The sequence below is a fragment of the Ostrinia nubilalis genome, chromosome 18 (assembly GCF_963855985.1).
Source record: "Ostrinia nubilalis chromosome 18, ilOstNubi1.1, whole genome shotgun sequence".
NCBI classification, from domain to species: Eukaryota; Metazoa; Arthropoda; class Insecta; order Lepidoptera; family Crambidae; genus Ostrinia; species Ostrinia nubilalis.
Genome location: NC_087105.1, coordinates 13482750 through 13500764, shown reverse-complemented (window position 1 = coordinate 13500764; position 18015 = coordinate 13482750). Strand labels below are relative to the sequence as shown.

The 18015-nt window shown below is 37.1% G+C and overlaps 1 protein-coding gene across 1 annotated transcript in view; it reads right to left on the bottom strand.

Moving 5' to 3' along the window:
* Positions 1–18015, bottom strand: part of LOC135080906 (neurexin 1-like) — a 38817-nt gene that overhangs the window by 8388 nt on the left and 12414 nt on the right. The window contains exons 5-6 of the mRNA XM_063975635.1: positions 16232–16384; positions 853–972 (exon numbers count right to left, since the gene is read on the bottom strand). Coding sequence (XP_063831705.1) covers positions 853–972; positions 16232–16384 — 273 coding nt within the window. The remainder of the gene's footprint in view (positions 1–852; positions 973–16231; positions 16385–18015) is intronic.

Below are 18015 nucleotides of genomic sequence, written 5' to 3'. Positions count from 1 at the left end.
CATCTAGGTGCACACCAAAAGACAAACAATAAAACAGTCGACGACTCCAAGTGGGTGAAACTTTATAAGGTACCGTACACAAATTCTCCTATTCGTGTCTCCAGTTCTGATAAAAAATACTTCGTAATTTACTTCGACCTACCATGCAGCTCAATGGATACTACATCAAGTTGGGCAAAATTAAATTTCGCTCAGGGTTAACCGAAATTTTATTAAACGGTTGTTTCATTCCAAGAGGAAAAGGAATTTATTAAGTCGCTGTTACGAAATTCATTTTAAATAATTAAATCTGTGGTCTCGCTTATCCATTGAGATTTTATGGGGATTACATTGTATCACGACGCGGTATTAATAATAATTTGCTTGATGCCATACTGCGTGAATTTAATTTGTTTTATGAAATTGAACAAGTTGTTGCTTTCAACTCAAGGATATCTATGCGATTTCCGCAACGATTTATTTATGAATCGATATAGTTTTCTCAGAAAACTCCAAAGGCAACACAAATGCCAGTAATCACTTTAATGGAACTCGTGAATATTAATATTTTCTAATAAATGTATCGTCTTCAGGCGATCGAAATATTTTATTACTACTTCCAGTGAAACAGAACTTCGTATCGATTAATTAGTAAATTGGACGACTAATTGCAAACAATGTTTATTGATCTAGAAGAGTCATTGAAAGGCTAAAGTATTTTAAAGCATTACCTACTACTAAGAAAAAAATAGAAGCAGACTTGAAATTTGATGTAATCCCCATAGATGATGGTCTGGATGACGATGGAGTTGATGGCGATGATCATGGTAGTTCGGAAGGTGATCTATCAACCCCAAAAGCTCCACCCCTTACCGTGCAACCTACCCTTGGTGGTTTAGCGCCCATATTGAAGAGTATGAGACCGTTCGGTTCGTTCGTTCTGAACTTGAACGATATGGTCCCAGTCTTCACTGCTTCCCATTTTGGTAGGATCTGTGGAGGATAAAATGTTTATTTTAGTTTAGTACATAAAAATGTTTGTAACTTCGCTAAGCACTTGAGTCACCAATGTGACTTTCACGTTTAAGCCACCGAACGGATTATGATGAAATTTGGAAAAGAGATAGTTTGAATCCCGGGAAAGGACATAGGATAGTTTTACCCGGTTTTTGAAACAGGGACGCGCGCGATAGATAAAATTTCGCGCGGGCGAAGCCGCAAGCAAAAGCTAGTTTAGAATTCTCACAAAAATAAACACAATTAACTAAATTGATGGAAGGCAAATGAAATTATCGATAAATGACCAACGATAAATGACTTTAAAAACTAATAACTTTTATAAGCTTTCACTTTACTAGAGTAAGGTTAGTACAGAGTGTGCTTACCATGAGTTTACGTTAGGTGTGCTCGCTAGCGAGTACGTCAAAAAAGTCTATGAAGATTTTATTTTTTGAAAGTAGCCGCTAGGGGCGCTGCACAATATGTCATACATGTAATGTCATTTTTTTACGCAGTCGCTAGCGAGCACACCTATAGTCTTTTTCACGTAAGATGATCCGTATGACACTTCAAGGTTATCCATATTACGCATACTACATATGCAGAATATTTTTGAAAAAATATTTGTATTTTATTAGCAATGTAATAAAAAAAAGTTAACTACTTGTCATGAAATATATAGTAAAATCTGAGTCTATTGATTATATTTTAATTAAATACGTTGTAAAAATATTTTTTATTTAATGTACGCAATGTGTGAAACGGAATAGATTTAGTGCTGGGGTATTTCTTGTATAATAAAATCGATTATTTCCGCGGTTCATTAATCGATTGCAGTGAATACTTAGTTATTAAAAACGTCACAAAAATCAACTACATTTTTCGATTATTGACTTTAATGAACGCATTGAAAATAAATTAATAGTTTTTAATTTAAAGAAACAGAACCAGTACTTTTTAGGAATCGTTTTTTTGAACACGAACCATGAAATTTGAATATTATCAATAAAAAAAAATTACAATAATATTTGTAATTAAAAAAAACATGTTTTTTTGTTAAATACCTAACACCTATACAAAATATTTCTCTAAAAGTAGGTTTTACTAACTCTTCGAATAAAATCGATAGATAAATCGCTATGGTTTAGTTATGTGACATCTCTAAATCTTTCAAACTCGAAACGTCATACGGATCATCTTAGGTGAAAAAGACTATAACGTAAACTAATGGTAAGGGAGATCGTAGCTAAGTATTAATAATTCCTACTTCATTAATATCTGCAAATGAAACATCAATATTCCATTTAGTAATAGCATTCAATCGTTACAAACAAATATAACTTGATATTCACCAAAATCAAACCATAATTGCGGTCCAAATCTAATTAGAACAGTACAAAACGACGCGCTTGAATCATTTATGAATTATTAATGGCAATGGCCGCCGACGAAACGGTCTAATCGATATTATTGGCCCGCGATCGCAGGTGCTTTCTAATTTTATTGGAAATTCTAGTTTTCTAGCAATCCTACAAGCTTAGGTATATGGTTAAACAATAAAAACACCCCCTATAAAGCTTTATGAAGTTCGGAAACACCGAAATTTAAATCGTTGATACCCAATCGTACATAGGTATAAAACTACGACTCTATACTCATGATACATAGTTCCTAATTCCCCAAAATATATGAGTTAAATTTCACCCTGTTTGAGTAAAATTAAGAGCTAAATATTATGTTCAATTTTAAATAATATCAAAAGAGTGTTTTACAAATGTGTGACTAGATATTAAATTGTTTTTCATTTTACGTCCTTTACAGATTGCAAATGCCTCGAATTGTTCAAGTTGAACCCAAAAATACTTAAATTTCGTAGAATTTGTACTTTAATTTACATATTTTATTTTTAAACCCATCGACCTTCCATTGAAATGTCAACCCCACGTCAGTGCACTTACGTGAACTATGTATTACAAACCTTAAAAAACTTTCATTTTTTTTTCAATTAGAGCCCGTCCTTCATTCGAATGTCAACGCTAAAGATTGCCACAATTGGAATCGTTCAGAAACTTACATGTAGGTCGACACGACCTCGGTAGCGGCCTTGAGGGTAGGGTTAGTTTTGCCCACGTCTGCAGAGTGTGGGTTAAAAATACACGCAACATGTGATGTGAGCTTTATTTCTTTCTCAATTACAATTGTAGGGTTGCCTTGAATTATTTAAGAATTCTCTCTGAATTTCCTAGACTGATTTGTTAATACAAAATGAGATGATTACTTTTCCATTTTTTAGGCTGAGTTGCACTACCTAACTTTAACCGTGACTATGACGATAACCGGTGTATTTTGTATGGAGTTTAGCAGATTTTTGACGTTTGTTAAAGTCAAAGTAAGATGGTGCAACCCAGCCTTAATGTTTTCGCGAATCGTGCATTCATATAAAGTATATCCTACAGATAGTATAAAGTCATTCTACCTACCTTCTTTTGAGTCATAAGAAAGTTTAAGCTACTTATTAAAAGAGGCCTGTGTCCAGCTACAAGATGATGATAACTATGGTTCGTTCGTTTCAGCCAAATGACGTCTACTGCTGGACAAAGGCCTCCCCCAAGGTTTTCCATAATGAGCGATCTTGCGCTGCCGATAATTATGGTATTTAAGCATAAATAGATACGCCGCATCGATACATAAATACGGTGACCCAAACCGGGAAGTAAAACAGGACTACTCTCAATCTCATTCCCACTGCTGTAATTCCCTGTGTAGACAAGATTTGTAGCTTGACCGCCGATTAAAATTCTACTAGTAAAGGTCAACTCTAGAGGGAAAATATAACTGTTTACGTAAATTAATTTGAAGAAAATAACAGATGTTTGAAGATTAGGTGAGCTACAGTAGGTGTAACTACATTTTAAATAGTACTCTGAACTTTCTCTATATTGTGGTTCATTTTTGTATTCCATCCACAGCAATTCTAACAAAACAAAACAATCAATCAGTTTTTATTCCATTATAACAAAACAAAAACACTGCAAACCCATTAATCATAGAAAATAAATAGAATAAAATAACGAAGGCCTCAAAAATTGAAATTCCCATTCACACTGCACTCGCTGCAAAATTGTAGCCTAAATAATAGAGCACGCAGCAAATCCTTTGAAAGCAGGCTTTGCTAACCTGATCCCACGGGATTTTGGAATGTAGGGGAATTTGCGGGTGTTTTTAAACCATGGGATATTTTAAAGAATGTGACGAGCGATGAAAGAATGGGGGAAAGAGCATTTTAATGTAGATAAAGCAAACACAGGGCTCCGTAAACTTAATTTTGTTACTTTGTAATGAAAACCAATTTTAATAGCACGTGAAAATAATTTATTAAAAGCTAAGACATAATCTAATAATAATATAAAATATCATACAGATTCTTTAGTTCATAATAGGTATAAGTTCTTATTTTGATATACATTTTACCAAAGTAGACAAAACTCTGTACTTTTACATAACAATTGATAAATCATTTTAAGATTTAATACTCTACCAAGAATGGCTAAAAAGGCATTTGGTTAAGGCTGCTTATTTAAAAATTAATACAAAATATAATTTATCAGCTATAAAAACAATGTTTGAATCTTTAGTAATTTCTTCCGTAGTTGTAGTAAATAGGAACCACGTACACAAACCAATAATTACAAAGATATTAGGGAAACTAAATAGCCTCAAAACACCATTACCATTTCATAATATTTGCTTTCCGAATGTATTGTGTGTTGATAATACTTAATAACATACGCAACAACACGGCCCACGCAGTTCCCAATATACTATCTATATTTAACTTAAATATCCCTTTTCACGGCTGAACTATCAAATCGATCACCATGGAATTATGCATACAACGATCCTTTGTGATGGAGATGGGAATTAATTGCCGAAGCGAAATCAATCTTGTTTATACATAGTAACTTTACCCTCTTATTAATAAAACTAGTGACCCGCCGCGGCTTCGCACGGGTGCTAAGTATACATATAAAACTTCCGCTTGAATCACTCTATCAATTAAAAAAACCGCATCAAAATCCATAGCGTAGTTTTAAAGATCTAAACATACGTAGGGACAGACAGCGGAAAGCGGCTTTGTTTTATACTATGTATGTAGTGATATTGAAGTTACACCCGGGATGAACACTGGATTAAAATGACATTTCTATACTAAATGAAAATTTAATTTATTAATAAGGGGGTTAGTGTTTAAAAAAGTACACCGGTAGTACAGTGTCGTAGCAACAGACAAAACAACAGTCTTATTTATACGTGTAGTAGTCTGTCGCTTATTTAATTGCCTTTCGTTGAAATCAAACTTTGAACTTTCAATAAGGTTGTAAACATTAAATAAAGTCAAAACAGTAAAATGCAATTAGAAATTAAACGTAATCATATGTAGAGCCAAACTGTAACACTTGTAGTCAATTAACAAAATGGTTAATTATAAATAAAAAAAATGCTGTAAAGGAAAGAAACTTTTAGCTTCACCTTGTAACCCTATTTTCAGGAGTATTTAAATATTCATTTTACCATATCGACGGCAGAAAGCGATTTTGTCGTATCTCAAAAAGTCCGATTTTACACCAGAGCAAAAAAACTATTTCAAAAATTCATAAATCTTAAATTAAGAAAGTTAGAAAGCTGAAATTTTACATGTTTTGTCTACTAATTAAACTTTATTTAATAAAGGTGATTGGAATAATCTAGAGTTACTACTTCATTGACTTTTGACTAGTTACAGCAATTGATTTTTTAATGTCGTGCTGCAGAAATGTTGTATCAGGAAGGTAAAATGTATGGCTTATTTAAGTTGACTTCAATTCCCAGGCAGCGGATCTGCTGTATCTCAAAGAAACGATAAACTGTACAGGGCTATTTAGCTGTATGGACCTTATAATGAAATAACTTTCTACATTTGAAATGTTTTATCTACAATAAGAGTCAGAGATGTGAAAACAATAAAATACTGTATCTTTTTCTTAACTGTTTTATTTAAATTTTAAGAATGTAATGGCACAAAAAAATTAGTCTGTTTTTTAATTATAATAATCAGTCCGACAAAAATATTCTTCTTTATTAGTTTATCTCTCTTCTTCATTAATTTTAAGAAGCATACACTTTCTCTTTAAAAGTTTAACAATCAGCCTGCCATAGTTTTTCTTCTTCATTAGTTTCAACAATCAATCTGCTAAATTCAGTATTAGTTTTTAAACTAAATAAAAATAATCATCATGTTACTTTTCCTTCTTTGTTCATTAGTTACATAAATCAGTCTGCTATACTTTCTCTTTATTGCTTGCAACAATCACTTACTTATACTTTGTCCTGAGGTTTGCCATTTATTATTTTTAAATACGTAAACAACAAGTGCCGTGTGGGGGGGACGGCCATAAAGAATACTCTTCCCCACCGCCAACAGGAGGCGTGTCGTAATAGGCGACAAAATCCCTGCAGCACCGGACGGGCAGCAGCGTCTGCGTGCGAAACCTCACAAAAAAAAACTGCGATCGCTAACCCGCCTGCCAAGCGTGGCGATTAAGGCAAAATCCCCTCATGAAGAGACACAAAAAAACACGGCCCCTAGTCCCCGGCGGCCCTACTATCCCGGGCCACGGTAGCGGTCACGGTAACGTTGGGGCGAGAGGTGCTAAGAATCACCGGGTACCGACAGGCTACCAACCCCGACGACCTCTGGCCCTGGCAACAATTAACACTCGCACGCTGCGGCCTGACGTGAGGCTCGCCGAATTCGAGGAAGAACTGAGCAGGTTGCGGTGGGATATCGTAGGATTATGCGAAGTCCGAAGAGAGGGGGAGGACACCATAATCCTGAAATCCGGAAACCTGCTCTATTTCCGGGAGGGCGACCAACAGTCCCAGGGTGGTGTCGGGTTTATCGTCCACAAGTCCCTTGTCAACAACGTGGTCCAGATCGAGAGTATTTCGGCGAGGGTAGCATACCTTATACTCAGAATCACCAAACGGTATTCGCTGAAGGTCATACAGGTATACGCACCGACCACGGAACACCCCGACGACGAAGTGGAGACTATATGTATATGAGGATATTTCCAGAGCCATACATACATAGCTCCCGGTCCCATTTTACCGTTGTGAAGCTCGAGAGGCGTCGACTGATGAAGTCTACGCTCCGCCCAGCGCCCATCCAACTCCAAAACCCCGAAAGCTTTCAGCTCGAGTTGCAAAATCGTTTCGAATGCCTGGGATTCTTGGGAGACTGCGAAATTGTGGACGAATACAATGACAGGTTCGTGGAAATTGTCCAAACGACTGGGTCTAAGTTCTTTAAAACCCGTCGTTCAAAAGAAACCAAAAAGATCTCTGACCTCACCAATAAACTTATAGAAGAGAGACGAAACTTGGTTCTGCAGTCCTCTAAAGATGCTGCTCAGTATCGGCGTCTTAACAGACAGATCTTCAAGTCTTTGACTCGCGACCAACGCCAATTTAATACAGATCGTATTAAGGAGGCGATTGAGCGTAACAAAGGCTCTAAAGTGTTCGCAAGGGATCTGTCTGTTGGCCAAAGTCAACTGACCAAGCTGAAGACCGAGGATGGCAGAGACATCTCGTCGGGGCCTGAGTTATTGGAAGAAGTTGAGAAGTTCTATGGACAATTATACACGAGTGTACTTCCCAAATCTAGCTGAAGACCCAAAAGCTAGATTCACCCGACACTACACCGAAGATATCCCGGACGTCAGTCTGTACGAGATTAGAATGGCTCTCAAACTGCTGAAAAACAACAAGGCACCGGGTGATGATGTAATCACGGCTGAGCTTCTGAAAGCAGGTGGAACGCCGGTACTAAAGGCTCTTCAGAGGCTGTTCGATTCCGTCATACTTGAGGGAAAAACGCCTACGGCATGGCACAGAAGTGTGGTGAAACTTTTCTTCAAAAAAGGCGACAAAACCTTGTTGAAAAATTTATAGACCTATCTCACTTCTGAGCCATGTCTACAAGCTGTTTTCGAGAGTCATCACGAATCGTCTCGCACGCAGGCTCGACGACTTCCAGCCTCCCGAACAAGCCGGTTTCCGAAAAGGCTTTAGTACCATATACCACATACATACGCTACGGCAGATTATAATCAGCCACTTAGGCGTTTGTGGACTATGAAAAAGCCTTCGACTGACCTGGGCAGTGCTACAGTCTCTCCAACGGTGCCAAATTGACTATAGATACATCGAAGTGCTGAAGGGCTTGTACGAAAACGCTACAATGTCGGTCCGCCTCCAGGATCAGAACTCGAAACTTATCCAGTTGCAGCGAGGAGTGAGACAGGGAGATGTCATATCTCCGAAACTGTTCACCACCGCCCTGGAAGATGTTTTCAAGCTTCTGGACTGGAGCGGATTCGGCATAAATATCAACGGCGAGTATATCACCCACCTTCGTTTCGCGGACGATATCGTAGTCATGGCTGAGACCGTGGAGGACCTAAACACAATGCTCGATGGCCTCAGTAGAGCCTCTCAACAAGTGGGTCTTAAAATGAACATGGACAAGACAAAATGCGTGGCCTGGATGCGAGCGGCGCAGGACCGGTCTTTGTGGAAATCCTTGGGGGAGGCCTTTGTCCAGCAGTGGACGTCTTTCGGCTGAAACGAAACAACAAATAAAAATGTAAAATAATATTTATTTTAAGAATTTACAATTCTGCGTTCTCACTATCGGCGCTAACGCACAACTGCCGCGCGATCAGAATGGCGTATGACGCAGCGGGTGGAGGGGGTTTGTTTTGCTAGAGTGACGTATTACTTGCTGTACACAAAACAAGACTCTATTCTAATGATGTTAGTAAGATTTTCGCTATTAGATGATACGTTTGAAATGCAGTAACTATTTTATAAGTACTCACGTCAGTTCGGCTCATTTGCTGTATGTTCGACATCGTAAGATTTTAGGGCGGCTGAAATGCTGTATCTCCTTAAAAATCAATGTTTGACTCAGAAAAAGAGTGCTGTAACTGTTTAACATACTAGTAGTGTGGTCGTATCTATTTTATTTTCGAAAGTTGCGTTTTTTTGACCAGTTACAGCAATTGGTCAAGTAAATTGTAAAAAAACTGGAAAAAATTCTATGTCGTATCTATATTTTTTTTCATCGTAGAAAGACGATACATACACCATTCGACGCGGCTTTTTTTTTCTTAATACAATACAATTAAAAGTCATTTTAGCCAATTTTTGAGATACGACATTTCCGCTTTCTGCCGTCGATATTATTAAACTGGGAAGAATATTCATTTGAACTAAAGCGAAGTCTTAAAACTTAAAAGGTTTTAAGAGGACCCTGTCCTGGCGTTAAGTTACACTTAAGAAAAGTTCTATGCATTTTGTTAGACGCATAATGAGTGCATACGAAACTGCGAAGTTCGTCGCTAGTCTTCCAATAGTGGCGACCTCTCTAGTGAGTTTGAACTAGTTCTTAACTAGAACTAGAAACTAGTTGAGTATCTAAGTGTGAAACTGCAGCTAAATCAGTTAGTTTCTGTCTCAAATTTCATGCTCGTTTGAATGGGGCTTCTAAATAGGTACATAATAACGTTTATGGAATATTTAGTCTGAGATTTGGCGCTGCATAAATTGTGTAGGAATATTGAATTATTTTCATTGCTGATTTAATGTGGGTTAGCACGGTGAAGGAAGGGAAAGAGGGATAATATAACGTTTAAATAAAAATCATGAAATCCACAGCAATTTACTTTCTTTTGCTAGATTCGACTTTCAGAATATACACACACATGTAGGTTTTAATTCTACCTTTGCTAAGATATTATTATCTCAATATTATGTAGGTAGGTACACATTTATGTCCCATGTTGAAAGGCACGTTAAACGTTAGTCAGAAGCCAATGTTGTCTCCTAAAGTCTGAAAGCATTGTGAGCTCAGTTGTAACAAACCACTCAACATATAAAAGATATAAAAAGTATGCTTTGTTAAACTACACACATCACAATAAATACGTCAAATCTTTTAAAAGGTTGCGTCAGTTCTCACGTAAAGTTATTTTTGTTTAGAAATTACCGCAATTAAAATTCAAACCGTGCTCAAGCAAAAGTGATATGCTCTATACCATCACTAACAGCACAGATGTCCGCAGTAAAACAATTCGTAACTACAAAGAGTCCCAGATAAAATCGCGCACTTTATTCGACTCATTCCTGTCCAACTACCCTCCATTCCCGCCCGCTCCCTTATCTCGCATTAAAATCAGTTATTTCCATTACGCCCGCGGCTAGTGCGTATCAGAGCCAGTTATAATAATTTACCTTAATGGCAACATCGAACGCCTTGAGACTAGTGTTGCCAGACCTAAGTTCTAGAATTCGGGACTAAGTTAGGTACTTTTTACAGTAGAAGAACTCATTAAGAACAGTACTGAAATCTATATTACTTTAGATAGATAACAAGTAAATAAGAAAGAAGTAAACATATTTTGTTACGAATATGGTTTAATAGATACTGACAGGTACTGTGTCATGTTTTGGGACAAAAATATTTCAGAGATACATTTTACGTGCAAATGCACAAGTTTTTTAGAATTTATTTAAACCAAAACTTCAATATATGTTTTTGATTACACTGTAGAAGGCTACATCAAATAACAATTTACGATTGAACAGTTAATTGGTACAAAATAAATTAAATCTAAACTTCGGGACATCCCGCGCAATCCTCTACACCTGGCAACACTACTTGAGAGGGCGCCATTTTTCTACTTCTGCTTCTGTAAAAGGGGGTATTTCGGAAGGGTAATTTTCTCGCTCGAAAGTAATAGCATCAAATTTCCGGTATGGTTGTTTACTCTCAATAAAGGTCTGGAAAATACGCTATTCCGAATCTGAATGCATTTGGAATGGGTTCTGATTTTTAGGAAGAAAAATTGCGAATAAAAAGGAGTGATAAGTGATTTAGCGTAGCGTATGGTATGGTGTGATGTGGTATGGTGTATGGACGCATCTGAAGGTTTCGCCAAATAAACGATATCAATAAAGTTCATAAACACAATTTTTACCCTTTTTACCCGACTACGCCTGCGAGGAGGGATATGTTTTTGTAGCGGCTACCTAAGTCAACTCGGTCAAACGTTACTTCGACGTTACGTTACTCCGACACTACTGAATATCGACATGACTTTACTTCGACACAACTCAGACAAAGGATATTCGCCTTAACGTAATGTCGAAGTAACATTTGTCGGAGTTCGGTTTTTGAGCCAATTTTAATACATAATTCAGAAGTACATTTTACTGTGGTTAGTTAAGCTAACAAAAAAAATTTCTGCACATCGAAATGTGTCACGCACGGTCACCATTTTAAAATCAAATACAAAAATAAAACACTATTTAAACTTACCAATATAAAAATACAAATAAATTCCAGATTGACGTATGAAACGACAGAACAAACATGTGCCAGGCTGCTGCACCGAAACCTTGACCTGATTACAGTGGTCATCGTTTCAATTTTAAACGTATTCTGCTTATTTTATTCGCGCAAGTCATCGAATATTTTTTACTTTATTTGTGCTGAGCACCTATTGCAAATACTAGATGCCCCAGCGAACATCGTACTGCCTATGTTCATCACAAATAATGTAAGATTCTAAAGGTAAAAGTGTCGAGTAGTTTCGGAGCTTATTCAATACAAACAATCAAATCTTTCTTCTTTATCTAGCGGGCGCCCGCGACTTCGTACGCGTAGACCCCGTTTTACCCCCTTAAAGGTAGAGTTTCGTAAAATCCGTTTTTAGCGGACCTCTACACCCTATAAGGAACCTACCTGCCTCAAGTTTGTAGGTTATATAGTTTCTGAGATTTCATTATTAATCAGTGAGTGGTCTATAGTGTAGATTTTAGTGTGAGCAGGTACTTACTTCACAAACGCGTACGACACGCTTGTTGTCATAATGTAATGTATAAACCTTACATTATAACAAGTAACACAATAAACCTGTAAAGCTTTACCAATTTTATCTAAGCCCGCATTCAGTACTTCACACAAGCGCTGTAAGCGATTTAATTCAGTAGTTGAAGCGACCACACATTACTGCACTTGTGTGGAGCGATGTAGTCTCTCCCGGCTTGTTTGGACACAACTAGGGCTGTTTGAAAACTTGTCGCGACTAAAACTTTGCAATAATATAGTCTCATTCTGCCAATTATAAAACTGACTGAAATTACAAACAAGATAGCTGGCAGTAGCTGTAAAACGGCTTTCGTCCAGTGGTTATTAAACAATTTATCATTTGCAGTCTACACAAATTATGATTGTTTAATTACCACAGCATTTCATCGTCATCATTTCAGCCATAAGACGTCCACTGCTGAACTAAGCCTCCCCCAATGATTTTCACAATGGTCGGTTGGCAGCGGCCTACATCCAGCGCCTTCCTGCTACCTTTATGAGGTCGTCGGTCTACCCTGCGGGTGGACCACATAATTTGTTCATACTTAAAATACAGCTATTACATTGGTTATTTTGTGTTTTTCAAAACGTTGTCTAATGAGTAACCTAAATATAACATTGTACTTTACTGGACGTAAGCCTCTTCAAGGAGCACTAAGGAGCATGATCTCACGCTTTTTTGTTCAGGTATATAGAACTTGGTATATTATCTACGAACTACTAAATAAATAACATCCAAGTCTGAGTCTAAACTTCGACCACATCCCTAGCAACGCCCGTTGAACGAATTATGTACAAATGGCGTCGCATTTAGGGTAACAAACGGAGATTTTGTTAGTGAAATTGGTCAAAGCGATAATGAATTTTCACAATGAATGTAAAGGGTTATTTTCAGTAAAATTTAATTTTTGGTTCAATACTCTACAATTAAGAGAAACCTTTAAATTCACCAAAACGAATTCAAGCAATTTCTACCTTAAAACCTCAAAATGCTTTGATCATGAAATTATGAACTTCTTGACTTAAATGTGAAGCATCATGGCTAGAAGTTATGTTTTATTTTTAAAAAAAAATGTGTGATCAATAGTAATGTGTAATTTTTTATCACTAAGAATTTATAAACATTCATAAGTTCAGGCAGTTCAACATCACTTCTTCAAGTTATCTCAAGAAGTTCGTGTGAGGTTTCAGTAAATTATATCTATCATTAATTTTATCATTTTATAATTAATGTAATCTTCTTTGTGTACTACTATATTATTTACTTGAAACGGGCTACCTATTATGTGCACGACGCAATTATTGTAAGAAAAAATAGAAAACCTACATAATTGAATCCTTGTTAAAACATAACATGATCCTCCAAATCCTTTTTTACAAAAGTCGTTCGCAAACCTTCCAGGTTCAAGTGGTCTCAAAGACCGAATCACTCAACTCGAATCGAATAACCACTGTTCCAATTTAATCAACGTCCGGCTCGGACACTCGTCCGGAGAGTCTGGAGTGTCCGGTTCAAGAGCTTTCAGGAGATGCAGGGGGTTTACTAAGTGTTAGATTGGTGTGGATTTTGAAACACAAATATTGTTTCGAAAGGCATTAAATTAATTGCTTCAACCGTACAAATATCCACGATACAATAGTTCCAAACTGAATAGTTTGTTCTCGTAATAATATGGCGATTAACGGATAGACATAGTAAACATAAGTAGGATAGATACTCATACTAATAAAAGTACCAGGGCAGCTTTATACTTCAGTATGTTCCCTTAGGAAAACACTAAGGTTAGAAGGACATTTTCGGCTCGCAGACAATGTCATTATGTATTAGGTATACCTAGATCTATTGAAATTCAATTAACCACAGGCTTAAATATTATGCTTCAGTTTAAACCCTGTTTTGAGCGTCTTTTCATGTTTAGTTTTTCGTTTGGTACATTGGCAGAGGCGGACGATGGACCTACCTACTTTTAATGGTTTTAGATGTGTAATTTAATTATCTACTGATAACCTCTTAAAAAGTTATCCGCTGCTGATTCACAGCCGCCAGAACTTTTACATCAGTTTCCTAACAAACTAGACACCTAATAATTATGTAAGGTGTCCCAGTATTTAACCTTAAGTCTTCCAAAACATCTAAGCCCCATTCCGCCTAAGCCCGGCCTATAAACTGGGCCTGTGAGATCACCAACGGCGATTTTTCACCGGCTCCATTGTTTTTAATTGGTGCTTAGTTTTTGCGACGCCCCGCGACCACCATTGCGGGGTAATGAAGTGTGTGAGAACTTTATTGTTGGACTCGGGATAGTAGACGGACCGCTTTTAGTTTTTATTTGAATGATTTTATAAAAGGGTTGCATTTGCAAATCGGTGACAAGGTTTTCCTTATCCAAGACCGTGGAACTGGAAAAAGTAAGAACTTTTTTTTTTACTTTTGGACTGCTATTGAGCGTTTGAGCGTGTCTTTAATTTCACAGTGCAAAAGGCTGTTTTAGCAACTCGATTTCCAGACTCTAAACACAATAATAATAGAATTTAAACAATTTATTTTTCAGTTATTTTCCAATTTCAATTAATGTCACCTAAGTTCATCCACCACCTAAAATTATTTGTCGAAATGGTAGTTAAAAAGCTCTTTCTAAAGCACCCACCTATGCAATTGTAGAAGACAATCAAACAGTATTATGTTCAGTCAGACGACAATAAGCTCTTACCACTGCTGTTCACACCCATAATGAATCTTAAAAACCTCTAACTCAGTGCTCACAAATCAATCACTTCAATGAGATCCCAACCAACTAGTGTAATCAAGCACCACTCGGACTCGAATAAAATAAGGAGCGGGGTCCTTCAAGAAAAGTGTCTCCAATTGATGGTTCGACTCGGAAATCGAACGATTCGCCGAGATTCCCTTTGAAAGAGAAACTACTTGATTTAAATCTTTACGCGAACCATTTTCTAGAGGTCGATTAACGTTACAGATAGTTGTCATCGCACAAATGAGGATAAGGCTGGGGATACATGAAGTGTAAAGGTAGGTTTAGATCAAACCAGCGAATGATCATTCTATCCCCACTTTAGCTTTGTTGTGTGTAAACATAGACAGAGCATTATTTCGTTGTTCTGCCTTTTTTTGCGAAGATTCTAATTACAGTTAAAGTGAAGCAGTAAATCGAACGCACAGCGTTAAATAGAGCTCTGTGATTGGTTCGTGTGTCATCCTGTGCGTCCACGCGCACTGTGAGACCTCATAGTAATGTTTGTGAATACGGGAGCGGCGTACGAGTGTTAGAGGCTAGAGCTTAATGTTATAGAATCCTAGTTCTTTGGTTTGTTGGTATTCGCGTGGTGTAAACGCTGATAGCGAACTTTAGTTTGCAGTAAAAGATCAAGTGAATGCTCTACTCTGATTCTAGCTCTCTGTTTGTTTAGTCTAAACCCCACCTTTAGGATAAAATGCCTAAAGCGAAATATTGTGGTTTCCAAAAAACTCAGAGTTGTAAAGCAGTAGCAAAAAATGGTTGAGCAAAACTTGTGGGTCAAAACAATTGCTTTTAATATTCCTGACAACTTTCAGGAAAATCCATGTCCCTTTGTGTTCCATAAAGTTTTTTAGTAACCGCGTTAGAAGCAACAGTCCTTCGGCATTTAGTTTTATAAAACCGTCACCTTTTGTTGGTTCTCCTCGCTGAGACAACGGGCGAAAGTTTGAAGGTTTGACTCCCAACGCTCGAAGTTTAAGTCGACTTAATAACTTGAAGTCTTAAAATAGAGTCGTCTTATATTGAAGATCTTAATAATAACTCCAGGAAGCTTGAAGTTTTATTTAAAAATAGCGAAGCACTTCCATTTTAAAGAATGTAAGGCGAAAAATGTACAATATTTGTTAAACTTTCTTATCTTATTGGAATGTTAATTACCTAACCAAGAATTAATACGATGAGCTTGATTATAATCTTCCAGCTTCAATATCATATGAATAATATTAGAGTTCACATCGTATACATAGGTAAATACTCGTACTTGAAAATTTCAACAGTTTATAAGCTTATCAAGGAGCAAGGCGAAGTTGGATGATTTTTTGGGCCTTGGGAAAAATAGGTATGTAATTTATAAAATTATGTAATCTGTGGTTTCCTTTGTGAAGAATTAGTGTGACAGAAGTGTATAATTATTATTGTTATTGGAAATTACTCCTTCTGCACGAACTGCAGAATGCACAAATTTTCACATTATTGTGGTTTTCTGATTAAAAAAAATTATTAAGAAATCACTCACCAAATGTGCGTCTCTGGTAGTGAAGGTCACAGGGTCAGCCGTATCCGAGGCGGTGCAGGCGTACTCCAGGCGGCCGGTGACCGTGATCAGCTTGCTGCCGGTCCTGGCCAGGTCAATGAGGTTCAGCCGAAGAGTGTCCGCTGAGAACTCCACCTGTTTACGACAGTTGTGACGTCAGTATTACTTCAGTCTGTGGTGGTTCACTGCTGAACGTAGGATGACGACCTCAAGAAAGTGAAAAAAGCTTTACTTATTTTATTTGGTTCACCAACAGTAAATTAAAACAATACTTTGGGGGCGAAGAGGCTCGATGCACCTAAATAATATGTGCTTCGTGGTCATTGAGTTATAATGTACTACGTACTAGAGAAGACATGTCAACTAGACTGTTTCTGGCACGTAAATAGGTCCACGGACCGAAATTCAATTAGTATGTGCTCAGCGGTTGCTGTGACAACTCGCTTGAGTGCAGTTTTGTTTTTTGAAATATGCCATCCTATAGACGAAAATACTGTTCAAATAACTCCAGATACATATTAAGTAAAAATCAAGGAATGACTTTTTACCATTAAGTTGTACATTTATGCACTTTAAAACACTAATTTAATTTTAATTTGTTAATTACAAGGCGTCACCGCGGCGGCAGCCATTTTACGAAAATTTCAAAGAATAAAAATCGCAGACTTGACACTGACGCATAAATTAGTATACGAAAGGAAGGTTAAATACAGCAATAAAAAGATTTTTTTAAAGATTATAAGCACTTTGTATTGCACAAATTACTAATAGTCCCGTCCAGCCCCTTGTGTTAAGCTAAATAAGCTTTGGTTACGGGTGGGCTCACACAATAGTCGTGCGGCATAATGGATCAAACTTGTTTGAATCTCACTGCTGTTGTTCGTATGCGACTGGTTAGTTAGTAAATCACCCTAATTATTGACACCTAGCTCACGAGATAGGCTAAAATTATAATAATTGTACAGTGTGTCTGGTCACCAGTGTCCGACCCGTTAGGGCGCAGTAATAATGATCAATTTAATCAACAAATCCAGTATTAAAAAATTACAGCTATTTTAATTTTTTTAGTTTTTGAGTCCGGATGGATTCATTTATTTACCAAATCTACCAATGTACAGGACCTATGAGTATAAAAGTGATTCGTTCGACAGCTGAAAAAGTAAGCAATACGTTGTCATCAAAAGCTTCCATTTAAATTTCTTAGAAACACTTGGTAAAAAAATGATGCTTCTTTTTAGATTTTTCAATGTTACAAAAAACTAGAAAGTTTTACATTTTTAGATGCACTAAGTCATTACCTAAAAACTGATATACCTTGGCTTTAAATCAACTAGTCTAGGTGCTAGCTACACAGGAGATGCAGCGGTGAAAAGGAGAGGTGGGAATAGTCCCGTAACTTCTACCTCATTTATTGGTTCTGGAGTGAAGGCGTGGGTCATCCCTAGCTTTGTTCCTACCGTGACGAGTGGGATTTTTTCTAAAATCTCAAGATGGACTGACTGAAGATAGCAGGAAGACGCTGGGTGCAGGCCACTATCAACTGGGCGATGTGGAAATCATTAGAGGAGGCCTTTGTTCAGCAGTGGACGTCCAGTAGCTAAAATGATGATGACGATGTTTCCTTACAGTATCCAATTCAATAGGCAGAAACTAAACGTAAACGAAGTGTCGCCTCTGTAATGGTATCATTATCTATAACTCATAATATTTCGTGCGCTGTTGGATAACAGTTTTAAACTAGAGATGGGTAATTTTTTTATCGAATT